General features: G+C 32.0%; 1 protein-coding gene across 4 annotated transcripts; it reads left to right on the top strand.

Moving 5' to 3' along the window:
• The first annotated feature begins 376 nt into the window (after positions 1-376).
• On the top strand, positions 377-25004 carry LOC110994882 (phosphatidate phosphatase LPIN3). Of its 4 annotated transcripts, none has more exons than XM_022261778.2 (16): positions 377-533; positions 5937-6189; positions 8988-9220; positions 10103-10546; positions 10899-10994; positions 11795-12168; positions 12590-12743; positions 13849-14041; positions 14701-14822; positions 17752-17954; positions 18278-18384; positions 18808-18956; positions 20195-20333; positions 21054-21269; positions 21609-21712; positions 23363-25004. In XM_022261778.2, exons 2-16 carry the CDS (start codon positions 6010-6012, stop codon positions 23526-23528), a joined length of 2880 nt encoding a protein of 959 aa, XP_022117470.2. In that variant the 5' UTR covers positions 377-533; positions 5937-6009; the 3' UTR covers positions 23529-25004. The 4 variants fall into 4 exon arrangements, with proteins under 4 accessions (XP_022117470.2, XP_022117469.2, XP_022117473.2 ...); XM_022261777.2 differs by lacking the exon at positions 377-533 and adding an exon at positions 3336-3533; XM_022261781.2 differs by lacking the exons at positions 377-533; positions 23363-25004 and adding exons at positions 3336-3533; positions 21948-22028.
• Positions 25005-25222: the final 218 nt, after the last annotated feature.

Consider the following 25222-nt stretch of genomic DNA (forward strand, 5'->3'; position numbering starts at 1 on the left):
AAAATAAATCGCATAAACCGTTTTGGAGCGAATTTGTAATTTATGTCTAATCTACGGTTCGATGGTAAATTTTTTTTTGGGAAATTGGTATTGCTTTTATCTTTTTGGATTTTATCAATCGATACAGTAGGCTTCAACCCACAATATATATTTTTTTCAAATGCATATGAGCGACAGTTCTTCCAACAATTTAATTTAAACTAGGGCTAGTTGACCGATTTGAGCACTGTTCAAGCCTTAAGTCCGATTTTTATGCTATAAAGTCATAACTAGTAACTAATCTGTGGTTGCTTACAGAGTAATAGACCAAAGAGATTTAATAATATGTGTCATCTGTAGAAGCAGACTATAGTATATTATTAGATTTTTGTGATCTGAGCCGACAATCCAGTTTTCACTTTTCAGTGTTCATTTTAAATCGAATTGATAATTTATTAAGTTATTGTTTTCGTTTGTTAAATTTAACAATAAATTAAAAATCAATAACTCGATAGTGAAGTCGATAATAAACTGATTTATCAGCATTTTATCATGTAAGTAATAGAAATATACCATTGTGTTTAGATGTTTGCTTACAACAAAGGAAATTCATAATTTTTCAAGCATTTAAATTTCAGCTTATCCATAATGCTGTAATTTTTTGTCTCTATGTTAATTAATTATTGATTAGGTACAAATAATTGTCTAACCCGATACTAAGTATTGAGCATTAGCATAGCATTAGAAGATAGTAAACAATTTGTTATCAAAGTAATTTATAATTCATTAATAAATTTTAAAATGAGCATCCATTTTAATAACTTAAAAAAATTATCCTGGAATTTGTATAGACGATTTTTTTTTATTATTATGTAAATACAACCGAATTTTATTACATACCTTTATGTGAAGATGCTCAGATACTGTCATACATATGGGTCTTGGTAGTATGGCATACTGATGTGGCATGGCCCACATCTTTATTTTAAAAAACTTGAAAAAATTGGATATTAAGCAAAATATTTTTAGTCAGAAATAGGTTTTTTTGTGAGTGTGATTTACAAGTTTTTAAGGCAAATTGTGAATAGCTTGATTTGCCTAATATGTAATTTTGTTTCAAATTTGGAGCTAAACCTCATGAATGTCAAACCCTTAGCTAAAACTGTAGTGTTTATGTGGTTAGGTGTTTTTCTTTGTAAAAAAAGTAAGCAGACTAGCTTTTGTCTACTTTTTCAGTTTGCAATTTAGTAAAATTTCTGTTTTTGAGATTGAATTAAAATGTAATAAATATTAAAAATAATGGCAGAGAGTAATAATAATAATAAGTAAGAAGTTTTTCCTTACTTGGGGTGCCTGATTAATTAGTTAATAGTATTGAATTAGGCTTTGTTAGGCCATGCCATGTTTTAAGTTATACCCTTAATATAATGAAGTATTTTTAAATAAATATTTATTTTATCCTTGAAAAACATTCCTAAAAATAACTTAGAAAAACCTAAAAACCTAGCACTGCGCAAAAGCACTTTATACACACAAAACATATTAAACATTTTTTTTAAAATGAGGTGTAAATGCGCTTACACACGCGACGTGGATGTCGAGCTTGACGCCGGAGCTTGGGGCTTGGGTCTACACTCAAAGCCCTCTGCTACACCGCCTTTCTAGGCACCATATGCATATACCGCCAAAAGCATCCAAAGATAATTTAGTAAGGTGGCTTGTACCTATTATATTATCCTTTAACCAAAAACAAATTAATATTAATATAACTTCTAACATAGTTTTTGGTGTTATATGTATATATGTTTTTATGGACTATGTATAAAATTAAAAGTTCTTTTTTTATATAATAATAGGTAGGTATTTACAGTGTTTTCTATTACTATGACTGTAAATATAATACAAACAAAATTATATGTTGTGTGTGTTACATGTAAACTACACTGACTAGATCATTCAAAACATGTTTTTGTTATTCACTAGTGTGCCAAGTGTAATAAAATGCGCATTAGATAATTTCTGCAATAATCAATCTGATAATGAAAATATTTCTTTTAAAGGTTTAAGTATTCTATTTACAAATTTCACAGCTATTGTCATTGTAATAAGGCTTATAATATATGGTTAACGACGCTGCGCATAAAATTTTGGCCTTGTAAATTTGAATAATACGCAAGAGGCTCGTTGATAAGCGTCTAGTAAACACTGCGTCATGACACACCCATTACTAGACGAATAGGATTAAGTGGGCTGGTGCAGGTCTGTCCAGGATACTTACCTACCTATATTGGATATACTTTGTCCTTAAAAGTACAATTGAAGCTGACAGCATCTGCTTTTTAATTCAAAGGTAACGTGGTTCTATGGAATGGAATTTCTATAATTTTTTGGTTAAAATTGAAAAGGAATTAAAGGATGTAATGTAATGCAAACGATGCCTTTTTAAATATAATAAATTGTTAAATTTTATGTACCCGCCTTACGCCGTACGCCGCCTTATTATTGAAAAAGTGGCTACGCATGCCCTCGAGCGGGATTAAATCAAATTAATACAAGATAAGTATGTATCTCCAAATGAATTGAAAATTAAGAATGTCCTCTAAAAATGTCTTAGATCATTATTTATGTATAGTTTACATTTGTCTCTTGCTCCCCTCCACGCATTTCTTAACAAATAATTGTTTTTAACAAATATTAACAATCCTTTAACAAAAACTTATGACGGTCAAGATTAAGTTGGGCAATTTAATCTTTATTTTCTGTTATAATTAATTACTACTTTTTAAATGATGGTACAGGCTGTTGTCAAATATAGGTCATACAGTTATGGACGACGCGCTTCTCTTAACACCATAATAAAGTGGCAATATCTGATATTTATTGTTTATATTCAGCTATTCTTATCGATTCCACGACTAAATAATACATGTATAATTTTTGAGGTACATACTTACGTTATTCTTGATATAATACAAATATCAATATTCGATTAATATAAAATAAAATTGATAATAAATGATTTTGCGAATTACTTAAAGGTCAATATGTTAAGATATGTATCTAGAAGTTAATACTTATAATTAGCATTTTCGTAATAATTGACAAATTCTTGGTTTACTTTCATTCATCGTGGTACGACATCACGCCATATAACACGCGATCGGCGTTGGTTATAGTGCGTGTACACACTAGCTCTGTTTCCCTCAACAAGCCTTTATATGTGTAGTGTAAAATAATATTGTGTTGTATTTGTATCATCTAGCTGTGTGCGTGTAACGATGTATCAGCTGGGACGTCACACAACACGAACGCGACACGTTTACGAGCCTTCCAACGATCAAGCATGAACAGTGAACTTGTAAATGATCAGTTTGTAAAAGTATTCGGCGCGGATACCTCGTTTCCGCTCGTTATTTTACCTTGATCTCGTTGTGTTATATTGTTATCGAAAACAAACTAGGTAACACAAAGGACGATTGTTACAAGAGTTCTTATAAAAGTGTTTTAAGAACTTGTGAACCCAAGAAACTTCGATTTCATCATGGTAGTTTAAGGTATATTAGTGTATACAAAAGTTTACTTTTGTCCAATCTATTTTCTAACTAAGACTAAGCATAGAGTTTGGATGTTCTAGGTATTGGTTATGTGGGTGTCAACTCATTTCCTTCATTGCTATTGTAAAATACTTATTTTATTGAAAATTTTCTGTCAGTCAAAAGTCAAAAAGTCCAGTGTGAAATCCTACTCTTGTTACATACTGTGTTGTACAATTGTAATTATGAATTTAAAATTTTATATTTTCTACTATTGTTTTATGAGTGTCAATATACAACTTACCCTTCTTTACAGCAGTTTACTTAAAACCAAAAAAAAAAACAATTCAAGTGGCATACACGATTCGAACTAAGTATATGTTATCTATTACATAGTTTGGAAACCAGTCTCCCAATACCTTCTCTACTGTAAATTTATTTATTATTGTAAATGTTATATGGGAGAAAATAAATCAATTATTTTTTCAAAAATTGAATAAAACTGTTAAAGAGGTTTGATATCGTTAATCAGTATTTACCCTTGAATTGGCTTGAGAGGCCCGATAAGAAATTATAATAATGATAGGTTAAGATTCCTGTAAAATATATTCATTTTATTTTTCAATGTATATTGATAAAACCGTTATTCCTATCGTCTAAAATAAAATGGCAAATTATGTTATCAAGAGGGCCTGGGCTACATTGCTATACGGTTTCTTAATGATTGACACCTGGGGTTGGTTTGATTGTGTCCTTTGTAACATAGTACCAAAATTGTTCGTTAATTTATTTTCTTGTTTTTAGAAAAAAGTTGACACTTGACATTTTACAAGTCATTAAAAAAAATATTATTAGGATATCTTGAGTAAAAGGGAGATTATAAAACAAGCTCGGGTGTAAGTCGCCAGATCAATACAAATTTCTGTTGCAATTAATTTTTATAACTTTTCCCAGTCATCAAAATATCGCAAGTCATTTAAATTTGAAAACGATTTCCCTATAAGATCATCCCTTTTCATAAGACATTTTGTTAGTGGTCAGACAGCGGTCAACAAAACATAACCTTGATCTAATTTATATGTAATCCTAATTCATCACAATTCATGTAAAAACATGCAGTTATAATACATTTTGACGTTATACTATACAGCTGTCATGTATTAGAGCTTTTTTCTCTGGGACGATTCTTGTAAATTGCCTTTCAAATGTTACAAAAAAAAGGAATAAAAATGTATAGCATGGAAATTTTGCAGTCTTTTGTAAACACCTTTCATAGATTTAAAAGTCTAGACATCAGAGTCTACAATTGAATGTCTGTTACAACAGTTTGCTTCCAGATGAGTACTAGAAGTATGTATGTTTCTAGGATCTGAGCAAATCACGGACTAAAAAGAGTACTGAGAAGATACACGTGGTAGCTTAATTTGCCTTATCACTATCATTATCTTGGAATTAATTATTTCACATCTGAATATACAAATTTAATTATATTAGCTGAATGGACGTGATTAATTAATTATTCCTTTTTTTAAAAATGTAATTTTCCTTTGAAATTTCCAAGAGAAACATCACGATGGCGGCGTATTATTATTAACGGCCATTCGAAAATTTATACTGTAAATATGTTTATCTATAAACTACATGCCTGTTACATAATCTTCATTGTTTTGTGATGAATACCGAATGAATCTAAAGATGGTTTTATTCGTTATGTAGACCATTGCATCTTAAGTCTGTTATGAATTACATATTAAGAATGCGTATGATTTATAAATTAATTATTTTTATATTGTATGCATATATTATAAATAACTAATATATATACAATTACCACTGGGTAGTTCGGAGTATGGTATAATTTGCGTCATACACTGTGTGGGCGATCTATATTTTTTTCATGAGAACCGCTAATGAGATTGTCATTATATGTTTATAATCGCCAATGACGTAGATTGACCTTTGCAACAATCGATAAATCTTTGCTATACTAAGATACAAATCATTGTGAAGTTTTATCGTACTTACGTAATTATTATGATTTATTATTTCGTACAAAGAAATTATATGACGACGAATAAATTTTCGTTTTTGCATGATTTTAAAAGAGAGTCAGAATAACTGTTAACCGTTGACGTTATAAATTAACTGAACCATTTGAGTTAAATTTTGTATTTCTTAACGGATTATATCTAATTCAAAAATGAGTTTATTTCAGATGAAACTACTTTTAGTAATATGTAATTGCATTAGAAGGAGAAAGGAAATGGTTTCTTAGTTCCGCCACGTCAGTTTAAGTTATTAGAAATTTCTCGTTTCCGCTGTTGATTTTCTATTGTTTTTGTATTAAGTTGTATATTTTTAAAGTTCGGATGTTATGATAACAGAAGATGCGAAACACTTTATATGTATATTCCTTTGTTTCAGAAATCAATATGGGCTAAGCTGTGAAAGTAAAGTGCATGAAAATTAGCGAAAAGGAAGCAACAAAGCAAGCACCATGTATTCTATGAATTACATCGGGACTTTTTTCAAGAAATTCTATAATGAGATCAACAGCGCTACGTTGACGGGAGCGATAGATGTGATCGTGGTGGAGCAGCCTGACGGAAGTTTTACTTGTTCACCGTTTCACGTTCGATTTGGAAAACTTGGTGTTCTACGCTCCAGATTCAAAGTGGTAAGTACTGAGGTAATTATTAACCTAAGGCTGAACTTTATAGGCGTACTTAGACTTATATAGAACTTATAAGAGCATAACCGCGCAGTAAGTCTTCTTCAAACCATAAATTCCTTCCTTCATAAAAAAGTAAAGGTTGCGTATGCTTAACCCTTAAGAGTACATTAATTCCCCTTATAACACGATAGATTGGTTCCGTGATAAAGGAAACGCGTGTAGGAGTACTCTCGTATAACGTAAGAACCTATATAACGCTTTATATACAATTAATTCACATTAAACTTTTTTCGTTAAAGGATATTTAAATCAAATGTTAAGAAAAAATAATTCATTATAAATTAAACACGAAACACGAAACATTTCGGTAGGTACTACCGAAATATTTCGTTATGTGGCGGAATATTCGTGTGATACGAGGAAATTGCGTTACAAAACCATCTCCGAGTGACTTGATCCCTTGGCGTTGCGTAGAGAAGTGGGGTCAATCTGAATCTTCTACCCCATTTACAATGGAGAGTGTTCAGAGGAGTTGTTCGAACCTGCAGATGAGTTTCTTTATAGGACATCGAGGCAGAGTATGAAATTCCACCCGTATCACTTCGTTGGCTGTTCACAACTGAGCGTTTTTTAAGGTAGTTGTGCCGTGCACTATCACTTTGTGGAACCAGCTGCTCACTGATATTGTCTCGCAAATGGAACATGTCACCCACATGTTCCAAGCCCCCTAGGTAATACGTTCGCCGCAAGACATAAATTAATCAACGTAAGAACGTTTACCCCAATTCTGGAAAACAAATTATTATTTGGTGCCCAGTTACCAAAAGCTATACGAAACTGTCAGCCCCAGTCTGGGGGAAATATGTTAGAATAGTCGGCTAAAATTATCTAAATGTACATCCGCATACTTCAAGGCCAGGAACCTAGATTGCGAGCATAAACAAAGAGGAATGTAGAAGAAAGTGCCATATTGCGTCGTAAAATAAAGGAATGAGAATTTTTCACATATAACCTTGACACACTCGAATAATAAAATGTCATGAGCATAATATGTATCAAAAATTCAAGGCATTTAATTTGTATTATAAATACATTGGCAGACTTGATTAAACAAATCATTATATAATGTGGGCGACCTTGCAGTATTGCTAAAATAATAGCGATTTTTGTTGAACGATTTCATATACGTAATATATAATCAATATCATTTATCTTGCTGAATTTATAAAGATTATAGACAGTTATATAACCAATTGCTACATTCATTTATGACGTAAACCATTGCCCCATGTGGTAAATAGAAACTTGCTATGTATGTATTTGCATTTTTATAAGACTTGACAAAACTCGGACAATACCACTAATACATTACAATGAGATATTAATATGGAATTAAATGTGTTGCCAAAATTACCAAGTGATATTATTATACTATTCTGTATGAATTTTACGTCATAATAAATTCAGGAAGCGATCTGAATATTTTTTGCTCCATATCTAATTACCAAATTGATAACATCAGAAAAAGAAATAAATTTGGATCTAATGTTTAGTTTTCTGGGTTTTTTGGTAATGCGTGAGTGATCCCTACTTTCCTGTGACAATAACTGATATCTTGGTAATTGTGTTAACAATTATTAAAAAAATGTACGCATTTCAGTAGCATAATATGTGACTAAATATTTTGCAGTATGTTAATGTTGTTACAATGTGATATTTGATAATGCAATTTTAATAACGAATTTGTAATCTGTCCTCTTTACTAAAGGAAATGACGTTTGAATGTCGTCATATAACCAGTCACCAATTGTTTTCACGTTTTAATTATGAACAAATGAATACTGTAGAATTGATTATAGTTTTATCTAAGTTATACTCCTAAGCAAAGTGACGAATCAGCTAATAATAATACATAATACATTTTGAGAACTATATTTATAACTGCGACTCAGATTCGTGTAAACATTTTTTTCTTAATGAGATTTCATTTCCAATTAATATTTCTATGAAAATTGTTTAAAACCGTGACTTAAGGCTAAAAATGAATTGGTATGAAACAATGAACTATTAAGTAAACGTTAACAAAACAAATAATGGAAAACTTCGCGGGAGTGGAATCTCTCGTGACAGCTCACTTCGTCTAGTCTCGACGATTCTGGACAAGAATAGTAATAGTTTGTAATTAAATATACTTTGCTTGATGGACAATACGTGCCATTTTGCGTTAACTTGCGCAAGCGTGAACCACACCGGATGAAAGCATGTAGATATAGTCATCCTTAGTGTGTATTGTATAATATCGTTTATCGCTGCCGTGTTATCTATAGCCAAAAGGAGAGAGGAAATGTGTGACTGATTCACAGTTGGAAAAATGCCAGTCGTGGGTTCAAATTCTGCTCGAATGTATAAAAAAAAATTGGCACAAATATTTGTCTACACGAGGCCACCTGTTTTATTACGAAAACGGGTTTAAAATGCCTAATGGAACATTTTGTCTCTGTTATATTCATTGCTTAGGGTTCGGTTGAATATTTCTAAGGTTTTTCCACACTTAACGGTTAGGTCACAATGACAATGCATATAAAAATGTTTTATTGCAAAACAATTATATTAGTCACATTAAAAATTATCTATATGTGTCGACGAAGGTCACAGGGACATGCTAGTGACTATTACCTACTAAGACTTAGATAAAAAAATGTGATTCTTTTTAGTATCCATTTAATTAATCAAAACAACCATTTGCTGGCGAATTAGGAGCATATTAAATAGTTTGCATAACTAATCGACGTGACTTATAGGTGGATCTTGAACTCAATGGAGAGCCTCTGCCAATTCACATGAAGCTTGGTGAGTCAGGCGAGGCGTTTTTCGTAGTGGAGGTCGGAGAAGATGAAGCGGAATGTTCAGCTCACTTGGCCACTTCGCCAATACCGGCAAGTCGGTTTGACGACCTATACGAGCCTAGAAGAAGAAACTCCCTCTCTGCAGTGGAACCGGATCATGGCCAAGCATCTGACTACACAAAGCGGAGGTAATTTTTTTATACTATAGTATATAATACAAATTAGGTTGGATTGCAATCTTAATATCCTAAGGTTTAATCAAATTTAATATCAATATTCTTCGACCGAAAAATCAACTAATCACTCTACTTGTTTATTTCGGGTCGATGACGATTTTTACAGTATGAGGTACATAAAAGTGTTAAAATGCGTACCTTTTTATCAGTGGTGATATTGAAAATGATGAAATTTTTAAATGGAAATGGCAACTCAATACATGTGTAATTCATAGTGTATAAAAAAACTCTAAGAGAATTGTGTGCGTAAATTATACTTTCATAAGTAGATAAGAATATTAAGTAGATGTTTTAATTGACTTGTCATGTCTAATGAAGGTTCAAAGAGTTTGACGTATTTATTAGCTGACTCGTGAATCAACGAAATAACAATATAATCATCATTTTATAAATCTCTTAAGTTAAATTTCTTTCTTCATAAGCTGATATAAACCTTTTTCAGTTAATTGTCTATTTAATGTATGAAGTTTGAGGTACAAAAATGATTAAAATGAGTTGTGCAAAGCTGTAAAAAATATGCCATTACTGTAGAAAGTGTGTCAAGTTATTTTAAAGCCAGTTAAGCAGGATTTATTTCGATGTGATGCGCGAATGCGCACGAGTTGAACGCCTGGCAATGGCATTGCCTCCTGACGACGTCATCCTCTTTTGTCAAGCTAGAAAACGTTTAAATGAATTAAAGACTTAATTTAATTTTTTATATTTTGCTGATTTGACTTTTTCTCTTTATTTATTTTTATTCATAACATGAAGAGTTCTGATAAAAATAGTTGGCTGAAAGTATTTATATTATTTCAAAAAAAAATGTGTTACAAGACTATTTGTCTGTCACAGGTACACAGCCGACGGAAAGACAATGCAGAAACCTGATCTAAGTAAATATTCAAAGAAAACTACCAAAGAAGAAAAAAATGATGATAATGAAGCTTTGTTTGAGATGGATGGACTCAACGAAGGTACAGACTGGCCGGATCTAGTTGCGAAAACTTTCTCGGCGACGAAACTCAGCCTTGACACTGAAGCATGCCAAACAGTACAAAAAATAAGTGAACACAATGACTTTAGGCCCATAGAGGCAATGGAAGATCCAAAGCAGAATGGCAATGGAAAAAAGAAGAAGAAAACAAGAAAATTCAGCTCCAAGAAGAAGCACCATCGAAAGTCCTCAACTAGTTCTATTTCCAGTCAATCTGATTTCACGGTTGAAACTCGTGCCACCACCATTCCTAATACCACAGACATTCACTTCTTTAGTGATACCGAGGCAGCTGCCCTCGAGTAAGTATTACCTGTATTATGTTAAGAGGAAGTTTTATTGAAGGGGTTGAAAGGTTCAAGGAATTGCTTCAAAATCAGAATTTCATAGTCGTTCATGGTTAACAAAGCCATTTCATTAGCATCTGCTATTCAGGTCTAGGAACAGCTGCAATCAAAATTTCATGTAGGTTTGAAGTAAAGTAGAAAAATAAATTATGGTTAAGATTTAGACATTCCGAAATTTATTACATTTAAATATTTTTTGTATTATCCGTTTTTTGTACGTATGATCTTAAACTATTGTTATAGTCCTGTACATATAGGACTCGCGATATTTTTTTTAATGGTTTCTAAACACAATATGTTATTGCAGTGAAGAAATGTCAAACTTGAAGTTGAATGGTGATAACCGCATACCATTGGCCTTGTCTGATACAGCGTTCGAGGTGCACGCTGCCTCCAGACATACGTAAATTATTTATTTCTTATCAGCAAGCTTATATACTTAATGCACTAAACATTAATCAAATGTAGCTTAAATTAAATACTGGATTCCAAAATATTTAAGATGGAACTAGATTTTTTAATGCTATTTGATTGATTTTTAGTTTCAGCCGTTCGCCTAGCTTAGCCGTATACAATTTCTCAAATGTCCAATTTCCATATACATATTTTTATATCAAACTAACAAATAATCGATTCTTCATACAATCACGTCTTAAAATTTATTAAGAAAAGGCGTAAGTACATAATGTACGCTTTCGCACGTACGATGTTCATGATTGTCGTTTAGTTATTCACTCACTATTCAAATTAATGTGTAATATATTTTTGAAAAAAATAGTTATATTATACATATGTAAATTACAAATCATTTAATTGTTGAATAGAATAATTTACATATAGTAGAATTACCACAAATTTGTATATCAATTTAATTAATCACATTGATTTTGTCAGTCCCTACTTCCATTAAAAATTCCAAAAATTGTATCACTGCTAATTATTGCTTGCTTATACACGTGACAAAACTGTTTTTTGAGCGAATAATTGAAAAAATCATTCAAATATTACGCTTAAATTAACGTGTTAAATCTGTTTTATAAGAAACAGAGTATCGATTAAAGTTTATGTTAAAAACATTATACGTCTAGAACAATATAAATAATTTCAATAGAAGCTTCAGACAGTGTCAATAGCGCCATTTTAAAATGAAGACAAAAGCTTACTTCACGGCTTCGATTGATTTAAATATTTTGTTTTGAACAGGAAAGGTTCTCGTCACGGTACACCAGTACAGTCTGATACGGAAGTTGAATTAGCGCGAACAACTTCTGGGAATAAACCATCTCAGTCATGGCGTTGGGGGGAGTTACCCGAGCCCCCGATTCGTACAACAATGACGGAATCCACTGACACGGCTTCACCAGCATCCCCTGCTGAGCCCGCTTCCCCCACGGAGCCCTTAAGTTCGGATGAAGAAAGGCACGAGCGACGTGGGGTCTTAAGTGGGATGTTCAGGTTTATCTCCTCTCGGGAAGCGGAGCCGGGTGTTGAAGGTGTATACTTAGACGATCTAGATAAGGGTCAAGTGGATCCGAACATGTACTTTCCCAAACACCACACAAAGCGTTATCGCACAGGTACGATGTCATTTGTTATTACATATCTATTTTTTTCAAATAATACGCGCTATGTTTCGATCTTTGAACCCCAGATACGTTAATAAATTATAATGATTTATGAAATCTTATCGCAGTAAGTCCGTTATGATTCCATTTTCTGTGAAATGAGTAATTGATACTGGATCTTATTAGTTTGTCAGAGATTATTAAAATCTGTCTCTTGGTACACCAGACATGTTTAAAATCATAACAAATAAAGTTTTTTATTTCGATTATTTGCATGAAACGCATAATGAAAAAATATTCTTTGAGCAAAGGACGCTCCTAAAAGGCTCGTGTTTGTATAGTAAAAAATCTAAATTTCCCAGTCCTTTTTACATAATATTTATGATCACTTTTATTACAACATTACAACGTATTATATTTTTTATTAATATAGGAACTAGTGGTTCCGTTCAACAAGGCCCTACTGAGGAAGAATACGAGTCGGGCAATGGTCCGTCTCTACCGCAGTCACCTGCTTCTCCGGCTTCGCCTGCATCGCTTGACCCACCGGGATTGGATTCTGATGATGATGATAAAATTCTTGCCAAGTATGTATATGATATTCACAGTGCCATAAGCTTTATTAATTCCCTATTTCACAACAAACCATCCATAAGTTTAATACAGCAATATATTTGTTTATCTAAAAGATTAATAAATATTATATTATATCGCAGCCACCTTTTTGAAAATTTCCACTGCGCCGAGTTTCAGATTTCAGTCCATACAAAAATGTTTCACGTCAAATGGCGCGACCCAGCTTCCAATTATGGCTTTTTTTGACAGTTTCACTTAACGAAACAAATTTGCAATTTATGACATATCTATCTACTAAGGACAACGTACATGATGATCAGTACTTAAGTTAACTTATGGAATGTATAGAAAAAAATATAAACCATTTTTTAAATTAAATACAAAAGAGTTACATTAAAAACCTGTTTGAGAGTAAATAAAATGGCATCGTGCTATATCTAGAAAGGAGGAACCTAGTCTCGCACAATTGGTCTTAATTAAATTAGTATGAATCTATCCAAGCTTTGTGCCTTGTAGACTTATCCAAACTTAGATCTTTATTTTTATATTTATTCAGCTGTCTCAACATGATGTCTGGCTTTACGTCAATGATAGAATCTTGCCAAGTATGAATATTTTTAGTGCTTACCGAAATAGGACTTGCACATACCACAAAATATGTAGATGTTTGACTTGAAAATTATATACATATAACAATAATAGAATTAATAAAATAAATATGTATAGCTGCATTTAGTCACATGTTACTCTTCCGTTATGTAGACGAACCTAGTAAAAAACTTAAATTTTTTAAGCCTAAACAATATTCAAGCTTGTAGCGGACTTGGCTACTTAGCTTTATTAACTTTGTTTACAGTCTAGTATTATACTTAATTATTATTATTAATAATATTCTGAAACTGTAAACTTCAAAATAATATACCGTTTACGACTATAGTAAATACACGAGAACAGGGTACACAGAAACATTGTACTCCTATATTTTATTTGGATGGGGTCATTTGACCGGTTTGGTAGTGGCCAATTTTCATCATCTGTGTGGATCATACAGTTTTTCACTAAATACTTTTTGTTATTAATTATTTCCCGATGTTTAAATATTTTCTTATAATTTAGAGGTGAAGTCCAACTATACGCAAGAGAAGGTGCCGTCTCACACGTGCTTCCATATGAGGAGTTCTGTTCGATGGGCGGCCGGCTCGCGGCAGAAGGAAGGTTAGAAGTACGTATTGGGTCGCGCACACTCCCATGGCGTACTGCTGGACCGCTGATACTATCGCTGTTGGCGTATAGACGGCCTCTGCCTACTGTAAGTATTTACTAAAATAACTCATACAAAAATTATATTACTTGTAATTATATAACAAAAACAAGATAAAATTCGAAGGATATAACGACATTCAGTCTGCAATAAATTGTGGGTATACGAAAGTCGACCTACATTATACAATTCGAAAAAGTTTTCTACGCCCTGTTTCAATATTCTAAATTCAAAACAAATATATTTGTTACAATATATCATCAACTGTTAAATTCTAATACTGATTATTTCAGCGTCTTAAGGGAGCGTTCAAGTATTACATCTCGCAATTTTGGTCTTGACTTCCCCCCCCCCCCCTTGTAACGCGCCGTAACGCCGTTTCTGTGCCTTATACTTTCGTTACCATCCAGTAACTCATTAAACCTAAAAGTTGCCATTTATGTGGTGTAAAATATCGGAAAGTCGAGAAGAATATTAACAATAACGTATTATTAAATTCCCGCCCCGCATCGTTACGTTTTACCCCAAACCTCCCCCTTGCCCAATTCGTTACGTAATACTTGTACGCTCTCTAACCTGGTACAAATTCTCTATAAATTAGGCTTAGATTTCCAGCTATTCGATGACCCCTCTGAGCTTCCAGTCCTATCCCGTACTTACGACTCCAGATTAAATAGTATAATTAATTAATGATATTATTTATTTAGCGAGTGCTAGAAGAATTAGACAAAGGGGATAAGGAACCTTCTGAGTCTCAACCGACAGACGCAGCGAAGCCTCGCACATATTCGTGGTGGTATTGGAGAAGATCTAACACGGATTCTAAGAGGTTAGTACAATCGTAAAGTATTTCTTTCAGTAGTGTTGTCCATTCTTCTCCACACGAAACTACCTTTGGACGTGGCAACTAGAATCATCTTTATATTTTATGTAACGTTCAAAAGTGCCATTTTAGTTGGTCTAATCGGAATAAATGATTGATTGTATAACGAAATTTCATATATGGAGATAATGCAACATTTTTACATAATAAATAGTGTACAATAACGCGGTTCCTCAATAACAGAATAGAAAAGAGGTTTTGTTTTATCTGTCACTGTATTTTCTAGTCTTTATTTTTTTTAACAAATAGTGTCGGTTAAAATGTTACTAGATCTGGTTTCAAGTCTTATTCTTAATGTTAATAACGAAGATATCTTTAAAATGTATGTGAATATAAATAAAACATCAAATTTAACGCGGATCAACTCATATATAATAAGATAAAAATATGTATGATCTAAGCTATTGACAACATTGCTAATTGACAGCATCTATAAAGATAAAAAATAATTATGAAATTAAGGTCTATGACTTTTATTTTACTGTGATATAGGTGTGTCTCTACAAAAAAATTGCGAATCGTAAATGAATAATTTATATTTTTGATCGATTCGCCTAAGGCGTTTGTTGTTTGTTGAAGGTCGACTTGATTAGCCTATAAATGTTTAACGATTTCCTCCTACTTTGGTATATTTAAATCGTATTTAAATTATTAGTTAAGTTATTTAAATGTGTTCGAAAATTAACGTCAGCATTGTGAGCATTATTTTGATAAATTTAACGTTAATTGTAACTTGAAATTGTATTAAGCAGAAAACCATTTATTTAGTAATATCAACTAGGAGTTTGAACCTTAACTTTAGGAATGACAATAACTTGAGATACCAGTGGATCCTTCAGCTCTCTTGATCAACTCGAAGAAAATATATATATTATTTTAACAAAAGTCGACTGCTTCGACTTCGACTAAATTACATAGTTTTAATGAATATAAAAGTAGCATACGGTTCCCATTTCAAATATCATCTCAACATTCATGGGAAAAGCACGGCTGATTTTTTATAAATATTTATTAATTTGTATTTTATATTATATTAAAAACAAGTCTCGGATATAAATTATAAACTGTATAAAATAATATTTATATTATTAAACATTTACAATACTTACTCATTTACTACTTACTATACAATACAAACAGAACGCCATTATTATTAGAATTTTTATTTATTTATTATGAATCAATATTACCTGGTAATCTTAAAGAAATAGCAAGAAATTCAATATGTAAACAACTTAATAATAAACGTTAACAAACACGTTATTCAGAATAACATGTTGTGTCTAGACATCATTTCTTTGAACTTAGCATTAAGGGAGAGATCAGACGAGACTGCACCATTTAAGTTGAGTTTATGTAGTAAAAATAATCAAGTACTGTTCTTTGAGTATATTGTGTAGCTGAAGAATACCAAATTTTAAAAGCATGGGTAAAGGTATTTAGGTAAGTTAGCACCGATCTGCTAGAGCAGGCGTAGAAGTACTTTTTTCTTATGTATTAAATCATAGGATACTTGATATACTTGAATACATAACGAAAATATTTAAAGGAATATTACCACAATTACAGATTTATTTATTTATGGGTCAGCTAATGGAAGTTACGTAAAATATAAGCGAATTTTGCTTACAAAAACCTAATAGTAATAAAACTAATAAAGTACACTTTTAAAGCTAAATGCTTATAAATATAAAGAAGACTTAAATTAAACTATGACAAAATCAAGCTTAGTTACAAAAAATAGAAAAAAAAAAGATTTTACAGTTTAGTTTTGTAAGCTAAGTTAAATACGACAAAACTGCGACACTGAGATTAAATTGCTCGTATTTAAAAGCCCTAATAACGTTTTAAAGTCACGTGTATACTGTATAATGAGTTGAGCCAAGCGATAGCCTATTTTAATGTCATATTTTCTGTCACGTTGCGGAACACTAGTTATCGTATTGTTGAGTGACAATTTTAATATGAAGCATAATTCACATTGTTGGGCATATTGTTTATTAAGAGATTTCTTATATTTAATATATTGTAAAATATCTGTTAATTTGTTAACAAGTTTATACAATAAAAAAAAAACAAACGACATTTTTTGTTACATATTATCGTTACAGTACATGGAGAATGTTTCTAAGAACCCTATTTTCTCATACCAACAAATTAAAATTAGAATTGCTTTGCAAATTGATTCAATGGCAATAATTCCTTGCCGCGATAGCTCTGGAGGATGATTAAGAATACCAACGATCAGGGCATACATATTATTTTGCGATAATTTTAATTAAGTCTACTAGTGTCGAAATTATAACAAATTAAGATTAATAGGATACGTTCGACAGTCCGCAGACTTCATAACACTGAAGCCGTGTCAGGTCATCTAAAGTTGTAGATAATTATTGCACGATCATTTTCCTGAAAAAGATTCATTTTCGTACGTAAACTGAAAGATTCCAATCGACGCTGTGACTATACAATAGCGTTAATCCTAATACTTTTAACTGTTTTGATATTCAAAATTCCAATACATTCGAATATATAACAGATCCAAATTGAAGGGAAATATAATGACAGAACTTAAAAAGGCATGCCTCCTAATATTTAAAATGAAAATACCGGTCAGTCGTCTGCTTTGCAAAGTCGCAGAAACAAGGGTGAAAGAAAACGCTTCCGGCGAACGCTGGATTAATTAATAATGACAGATATCTCTATCTATTTTCTATTTTATGAATAGAAGTCCTAACCCGTGTGTATTCGTTTGTTCGCGATATCAAACACGTAATTTATTGCTTCACGAGGAATACCCAAACCATGGTTTTGTTTTTTTTTTAATCAAGATTTAAAATTTAATACGAAAATGATAAACATATTTTATTTGCAGGCCAGACGTTCCGCCTAAACAAGGAGAGCTAAAGGAACTAGTACCTCAGTCAGAAGTGAAGGATTTAGCGGGACTGGATCAAGTAGACAATAACACACCAAATGTAGAAAGTAAAGAAGACACTCCTATCATCCAAGATTTGCAGCCTGAAGACTTGGAAGAGAGTATACCAGAGTTTGATGATAAACAAATTTTCAATCAAAGTAAGCTTCGCATGTCTGGTCTTCTTTTACTTGAAGCGGGAGGTTTTAGTGTGCAGTATGAGAGTTGTATATTAGATCTTAACTTAGAGCGTTGTTGTAAATAGTTGCCTCGCTCATGACGTATCAATATTTCGTACAAAGGCTTTTACAAGATTGACAGCACAAAACTAATTATCATAGAAAATAATATAAATTTGAAAAGTTTTGGTTGCATCGGTCTCACGATAAAAAAAAATAGTCTTGTTTTCTGCGACGGTTGATTGCATTTGTATTAATACGTATTTTTTCTGAGTTTAGTTTAGAAAGTGATGAATTAATTTTAGGTGATCGTCACGAGCAAAGTTCTTCAGATTCTGATCAAGACACACAGCAGGGCTCGCGAAGACATTCCACCTTCCGTAAGACGTTGCGACTCTCCTCTGATCAAATCGTAAGTGGACATATTTATGGATATAAACGCATAAGTAAATTTAAAGTTTCGGAACATTTTGGCCGTCATTTTTATATGGGTTAGAATCGATGGATGGAGCAATTTGTAATCTCATTGTTACGCCATTACTCGCGAGCCCTCTGGCATCACTGGTATCACTTAACATCAGGTGAGCCTCCTGCCCGTATATATCTATATAAAAAATTACTTCGTGTGATAATAAAGTGAGATTAAGATTTTAAAAAATGTCTTGCATTGACAGCCATCTTGTTCATATTATATATCATTCAGTTCATATTATATATATAATCATGTTTCGAACCCTAAAAAGAAATGAATTCCTGAATCCTGATTCCAATAACGTCAAGAACAGTTTAGCAGATGAATTGAAAATTTAAATTCTTCTCATTATTCTTTGACTAGAAAAAATTAAACCTCCGCGAGGGCATCAATGAGATGGTCTTCAGTGTGACGACGGCAATTCAAGGCACTTCGCGCTGCAAATGCAATGTGTTCCGTTGGCGGTACGACCACAAAATCGTTATATCGGACATCGACGGAACCATCACTAAGTAAGTACTTATGTATATTATTTTTAAATCAAACCTATAAAAAAAACCGATCAAAGAGAGACAATCTACAAGAATATTTGTTTTCTTCTCTATTAAACACTAGCATGGGCAGGTTGCTGAGGACCGTAGCTTCTAATTCCTGTGGCACATCCGGGATGGTAGATGAACTTTTTGCGTATGTGGGTATTTCACATTCGATTGCAAGCTGAATGAAAACATCGTAAGGAAACAAACATGCCTTAGATCCAAAACGTCGATGGCGTGTGTGTGGCACAGAAGTTGTAGCGCCACTTTTTTTAAATAAAAATACTAGAAGACCAGTAAAGACCAAATACGTAGCGTCAATTTTGTTCTTCATGTCTAGGAACAATGTATCTCTTATAGGCTCTCATCCATTTCTGGAATTTGTGACTGATAAATTCATATATGTATTTTATATTATAATTTTAGATTCGCCGTTGCTATACGAATCTGTCGCAATAAACAAACACAATGGGGAAGTGTACTTTTTTTCAAGGACTACTATTTCGCCTACGAAATTCGCATAACAAACTAGACTTGAACGATAAAAATCGTTGTCACGTATTACTTTTACGGCCTTGTGAAACCATTGTTTCCAACCGCAGATAATAATGCGATATGTTAAGTTAACCGCATTCATGTTTTTCATGTTTTTGATAATGATTTGTTTTATCAAAATTTGAATTGGAATAGGGCAATTATGCTTTGTCGTCTGTAGTTTATCGTTCTCAGAAGTATGATTTTTTTTTATTTAGTTTTGGGTGTAGTAATTGTCATCAATGAATCTTTGAAAATAACAACGAAAATTGATAAGGATCATTGTGTGAACAACGAACTAATATATTTCATATCTGTCGTGGGTACAAGTTTCATTCGAAAATAGCTCAGCGAACTGATATGTCAAAAATCGGTCTCGCAGGACAAACAAAGACGCAATGCAAATTATAAGGATACAAAAAATAAATCGCTGATCGCTTGGTTTTGTCTAAACTAAACAAATGTAGGTCTGTTTATTCCCTTTGTATATAGAACATTTATTTTGTTTAGTCCCATAATATATGTATAGTAATAATTCATAAACATTACCGAAAGCAATGTGTTAATACTAAAATATATCGGAAAGAACTAAATAATATCATGTTGTCGTGTCGTACAATCCATCAATCAGGTACTATGATTAGGTTTGGGTATGAAATTATTGGGATTGTTGATTTTAGGTCGGACGTGCTAGGTCACATTTTCCCTCTAGTTGGAAAAGATTGGGCGCAGTCGGGCGTCGCGCAACTTTTTACGAAGATAAAAAACAATGGATACCAGCTACTTTACCTCTCCGCGAGGGCTATTGGACAAGCCGGTGTAAGTATAATAAATATTTATATAGAAATAAACTTCAGAATAATTGTAATAAATAAATAGTTAAAAATAGAAGAAATGCACATTGTATGTCGAATTTGTTAAACAAGGAAGCAAGGCATGGCTCCAAAACCTTTATTTTTTTCCAAGTCAGTGAAATAGGCAAATTATATTAACTTATTCCCTATCAGGTGTTGTTATTTTGTATTTATATAGACTCAAATACACTACAGATAAAAATAATAAATAATAAAAGCTAAGAGTGTTCATGTGATAAAGTCTTAAGCAAAGACGGGACTTGTCTTCTTTATGAGGCTGACTCATACGCAAATATAAACAGTATGATAATGATTATGTATTGCACATTAATACTTAAGAAACATTTTTAGAATAACATTAAGATATCACGTAAGCCTCATTAATACGAAAAATACTGTTTATATTTGTTGATTTGTTATATGTAATAAGACTCTCGAGTGAATAAACATTCAGAAGGGGTCCCTGTCCCCTTCTTTTTCACCAAACTATTTAATAGATGCAAGGAGGAACTAGAAGGTCGTCCTTTGTTACCCTTATTGCACTCGATTCTCATTAATATATCGTATAGTTTTTAATACGATGGCGTTATTGATTTGTCTACAATTCTCACTTTTACAAATATTTTAATAACGCATAAAAAAGAGGCCGTACTTTCATATAAATTAATATTACCACAATTTGCAGGTTACCCGGGAATACCTCCGCTCAATAAAGCAAGGTGAAACATGTCTACCTGACGGACCACTGTTATTGAACCCCACCTCTTTACTACGGGCCTTCCATCGCGAGGTCATTGAGAAAAAGCCAGAGGAGTTCAAAATTCAATGCCTGGCTGACATAAAAGCTCTCTTCCCGACCGGGTCTACCCCGTTCTATGCGGGATATGGAAATCGGGTTAACGTGAGTATAATAAATACTTTGTCTTAAATCGGTTATAACTAATTGGTAGAGATTCGAACTTTGTCCTTAAAGATATAGTTTTGTACCTGTAAAAAATATGGTTATTGAATATTATGACGTGGCCTATTAAACTTTTTACAATTGACAAAATTTCGATAAGCAATATTGGGAGTAGATATATAATGATTTTCACGCATAAATCACTTTATAGGTGATAATCATATTCAAATTATTAGCAGCATAATTTTGATAAGGATTAAGGTCATATTTTATAATCTGTGTGTCCTTATTTAAAATTGGCCCATTAAATAATAATGAGTCTATTTATAAACATTACAGGACGTATGGGCATACCAAGCTGTGGGAATTCCTATAGTTCGAATTTTCACCATCAACTATAAGGGGGAGCTGAAGCATGAACTTACTCAAACATTCCAATCCACGTAAGTTAATCGCTTAGAGACAGAGGGGTTAAAACAAAACATTTTCCTTATTAATACTGTAATTTTAATGTATTCGTATATGTCACTAATATCAATACTTTTGTTATTTTTTTGCAACCTGTTGTAGCTATTATCATTAATAGCTGAAACAGATCGCAGACAATTAAGAAATGTCAATGTCACATTTTGCACCATCAATATAACATTAGTAACGCGTAAATATTTTATATTTCAGTTACCACGTGCAAAGTGACATGGTCGATGATTTCTTCCCGCCGTTGAAAAATATTAGCTAGCGCGATTTTTTTGTTATTTTTAAAAAGGATTATGGTAAGCCAGACGGCATGAAATTAGGGGCTTCAAATCAATCATTCTTAAACATAATTCTCCATTTTCCCTAACATCTTGTTAAGGCTATTCAATTTTATGTGGAAATCTTTGTTGGGTTTGCTATATGTAGAACAAATGAGTTTGAATATTGTTTAAACAAATAGAGACAAAATGTTGATATGTAAAACACTATATCACAAATAATACATGTCACATTAGCGCATAAGAATTAAAGCAATGCAATTGCACACTAAAGTTTGTCGTTTTTCGTCTCTTTTTGTCAAATGCTGCGAGACATCTTTAGTTATTGCGGTGGATTTCGAATGATTTATTTATCATGGGGTATAAATATTTCTTCTAATATATAAAGAATTCATATGTATTGCTTTGTCATTCACAATTATGTACACAAATATCAACAAATTCTTCTTTAATTAAAACATCTACACAATTAAAAAATCTATAGATTTTGATGTACTATGTATAGCCCAACCATATTTCCACTGATTTTGATACTGAATTTAAAACTATAACTTTATAATAAATTGAATAGTTACTATCTTACTTACAATATATTAACAATCAACGGCCATCATCGACATGTCATCTGTATTGTGTACTTACATAAAATTAACATTCTATGTTTGCTCTAAATAACTCTAAATCTCTTTAAAAACTTAAATCTGATAAAAAGATTTTTTTTAAATAATAAAGTACCACATATTAAGTTTTGTTTATGATACGGAAACGCGCGGATTTAGATACTTATATGTAGTACTATGATGTAAGAATTTTTCTGGCATCTACAATGATGCCATTAGTTAAATATTTGGTGGTGGTAAAATAACTGGTGTGTGTTTTATTTTTTACATAATTATTAGTATACATATTTTACTATTATTTTTTTTTAATTTTCCCGTTATAGTTTGTGTTTTCTTATATAATTGTTATATTGTGTGTCTGTGTCTGTTTTATTAATTTCTTATAATATGTTCATTGCCATATCTTTACTTTTTCTCGATTGATGTCTTGTTACAGCGAAATATTACATTTAAAAATTCCTACTATACTTCTCTTAATTTTTTATTAGTATTAAAAACAAATGTTTAGTTCCATGACCAGCTTAAAAAATTATTTGCTTACAAAATATATGGGTACAATATTCTGAACCCCACAGAACGAACAATTGTTAAGTCGTACATTGTCATTCCCCTATACTCAGAAATCAAAAATTCATCAGAATCTGCCTAGTTTGTTGGATATAAACAAACATAATTGTAAAGTCCAATTTCGTTAATAACGGTATTTTTTGTCCTCCAGGTATTCCCATATGACCGTGCTAGTGGATCAAGTGTTTCCTCCAGTACTATGCGAGCCGAGTGACGAGTTCTCTCAAGCTGTTTACTGGCGTGAGCCGCTTCCAGAAGTAGAGGTCATTGAACTACCCGTTCCAACCATCACTATAGCCGCAAAACAACCAAAATAAAGCGATAGAACTACTACTAGATGATCTGCTTACCGACATGAGGTATAGCACTTCAGAGTAGTTTTTCAACAAATATAACTCTAAAAGTAATTTGGGCTATTTGTCACACGAGAGTTTCAAGTATAAGCGTAGTTCGGATTGCAATCTCTCAGGATGTATAATATGGCATGGAGGAGCTTTCGCTTTGATAAACTATTGCGAAACTTTTGTATGGCAAAGATAGTTCTACTTATGAAATTGGCTCAAATTTTGCTGTTTTCCTAGTTGGTTGATGTTGTAGTAGCATATATGTATTTAGTATTCATAGGAGGTGACTTTTAATCATACAATAGAGCAATAACTAAATTATTCAAGAAACATTGTAGACATCTGGATTTGTAGACTTGTAATATCTGTAGATTCATATTGTGAGTAGATTTTGAAAGAAATTATTGTGGAAAAGTTTTTCTTTTTTTTTTATAAAACAGGTTACAAATGGGCTGGATGCACATCTGAAGTTAATTGACACTCAATACCCTCTTTTCTTGAAAGAGCCTAAGTTGTATTGGTTCAAATATTTTATTTGTTCTTAATGAAAATTTAAATGTATTTTTGACATATTGCTTCGGGTTTAATAGGTTTTGTAAAACTCTTAAAACCAGTATAATAAATAACTGCTTCATTTAAAGATTTCACAAACCTTAAAGAGAAAACATTACAATACCGATTATTCTCTGTAGCCTTAAGATTACAAAATTTAGCAGGATGCTTAACTTTTTGTAATGTTTGTGTAAGACATGCAATTGATCTCAACTAATATATTATAATTACAATAGGACTCTGCAAAAAAAATCCTTGCACCTTTGTTGTTACTTGTCTAGATACTGGAATCTTGCATGGAATTTATAATTTTGATTGAAAGTATCTAATATTTCAAATTTACATTATACTTGTTGGAATTGTGTTGTTGCTGATTTTGATAAGTTTTGTTCACTTGAATTTACAAAATAAATGTTTAAAAAATTTATTTGTTTTGCGTTTTATGTAATAGAAGGGACAGAAACCTGAAATGAATATGTTTTGCCTTGTGTATCAAAGACTGTTATGTAATAGTCCATTTTTTGCTGAGTGCATAAACTGTGATGCGTTAGGTGATGAAGATGCTTTACTTTGTACTGTGATTACCTATTTATGTATAAGTTATGTTAAATGTGAAATTAAGCACTCCTGTTTTTGTCCTCAGGCTAAGCTATGATACTATTCATTATTTTTCTAATTTGAGTTTAATAATAAAGCAAAAAAAATTTTTAGACATCTTCATAAGAACTTTTGACATTTTATCAAAGAATAGCTAGGATTTCATATAATAGAATATTGAAACTGATTATTTTTGTATAACCAATTTTTTATTGTTTCTGTGATTACATAAAATAGTGCAATGATTTCAACAATTTAAATCATTTTGCTTTGTATGAAATACATTTTGTTAAGATAAGACTTTGTGTTTTTATATAACCTGGGCTGAATCACCCCTGCCACAGGTTCGATTCCATGCATGAACGAATTTTACTTTAGAGAAAAAATAAAAATCTTTTTGGAACTCTTGTAACCCCTAGAACATTTGAATTGTGTCAGGAATTCTGATTGAAAGATCATGTATCTTTTGGCTCAGTCCTTCAACATAAAAAATTTTAATACATGTTTTTACTTTGAAA

This window comes from Pieris rapae, chromosome 1 (assembly GCF_905147795.1).
Source record: "Pieris rapae chromosome 1, ilPieRapa1.1, whole genome shotgun sequence".
NCBI classification, from domain to species: domain Eukaryota; kingdom Metazoa; phylum Arthropoda; class Insecta; order Lepidoptera; family Pieridae; genus Pieris; species Pieris rapae.

Bases quoted from the DNA above. Each gene is read 5' to 3' on its own strand.
- LOC110994882 (XM_022261778.2), top strand. From the start codon at position 6,010: ATGTATTCTATGAATTACATCGGGACTTTTTTCAAGAAATTCTATAAT. The intron at 17,955-18,277 runs GTAAGCTTCGCA...AATTAATTTTAG, and splicing joins TAAACAAATTTTCAATCAAA to GTGATCGTCACGAGCAAAGT. The intron at 21,270-21,608 runs GTGAGTATAATA...TAAACATTACAG, and splicing joins GATATGGAAATCGGGTTAAC to GACGTATGGGCATACCAAGC.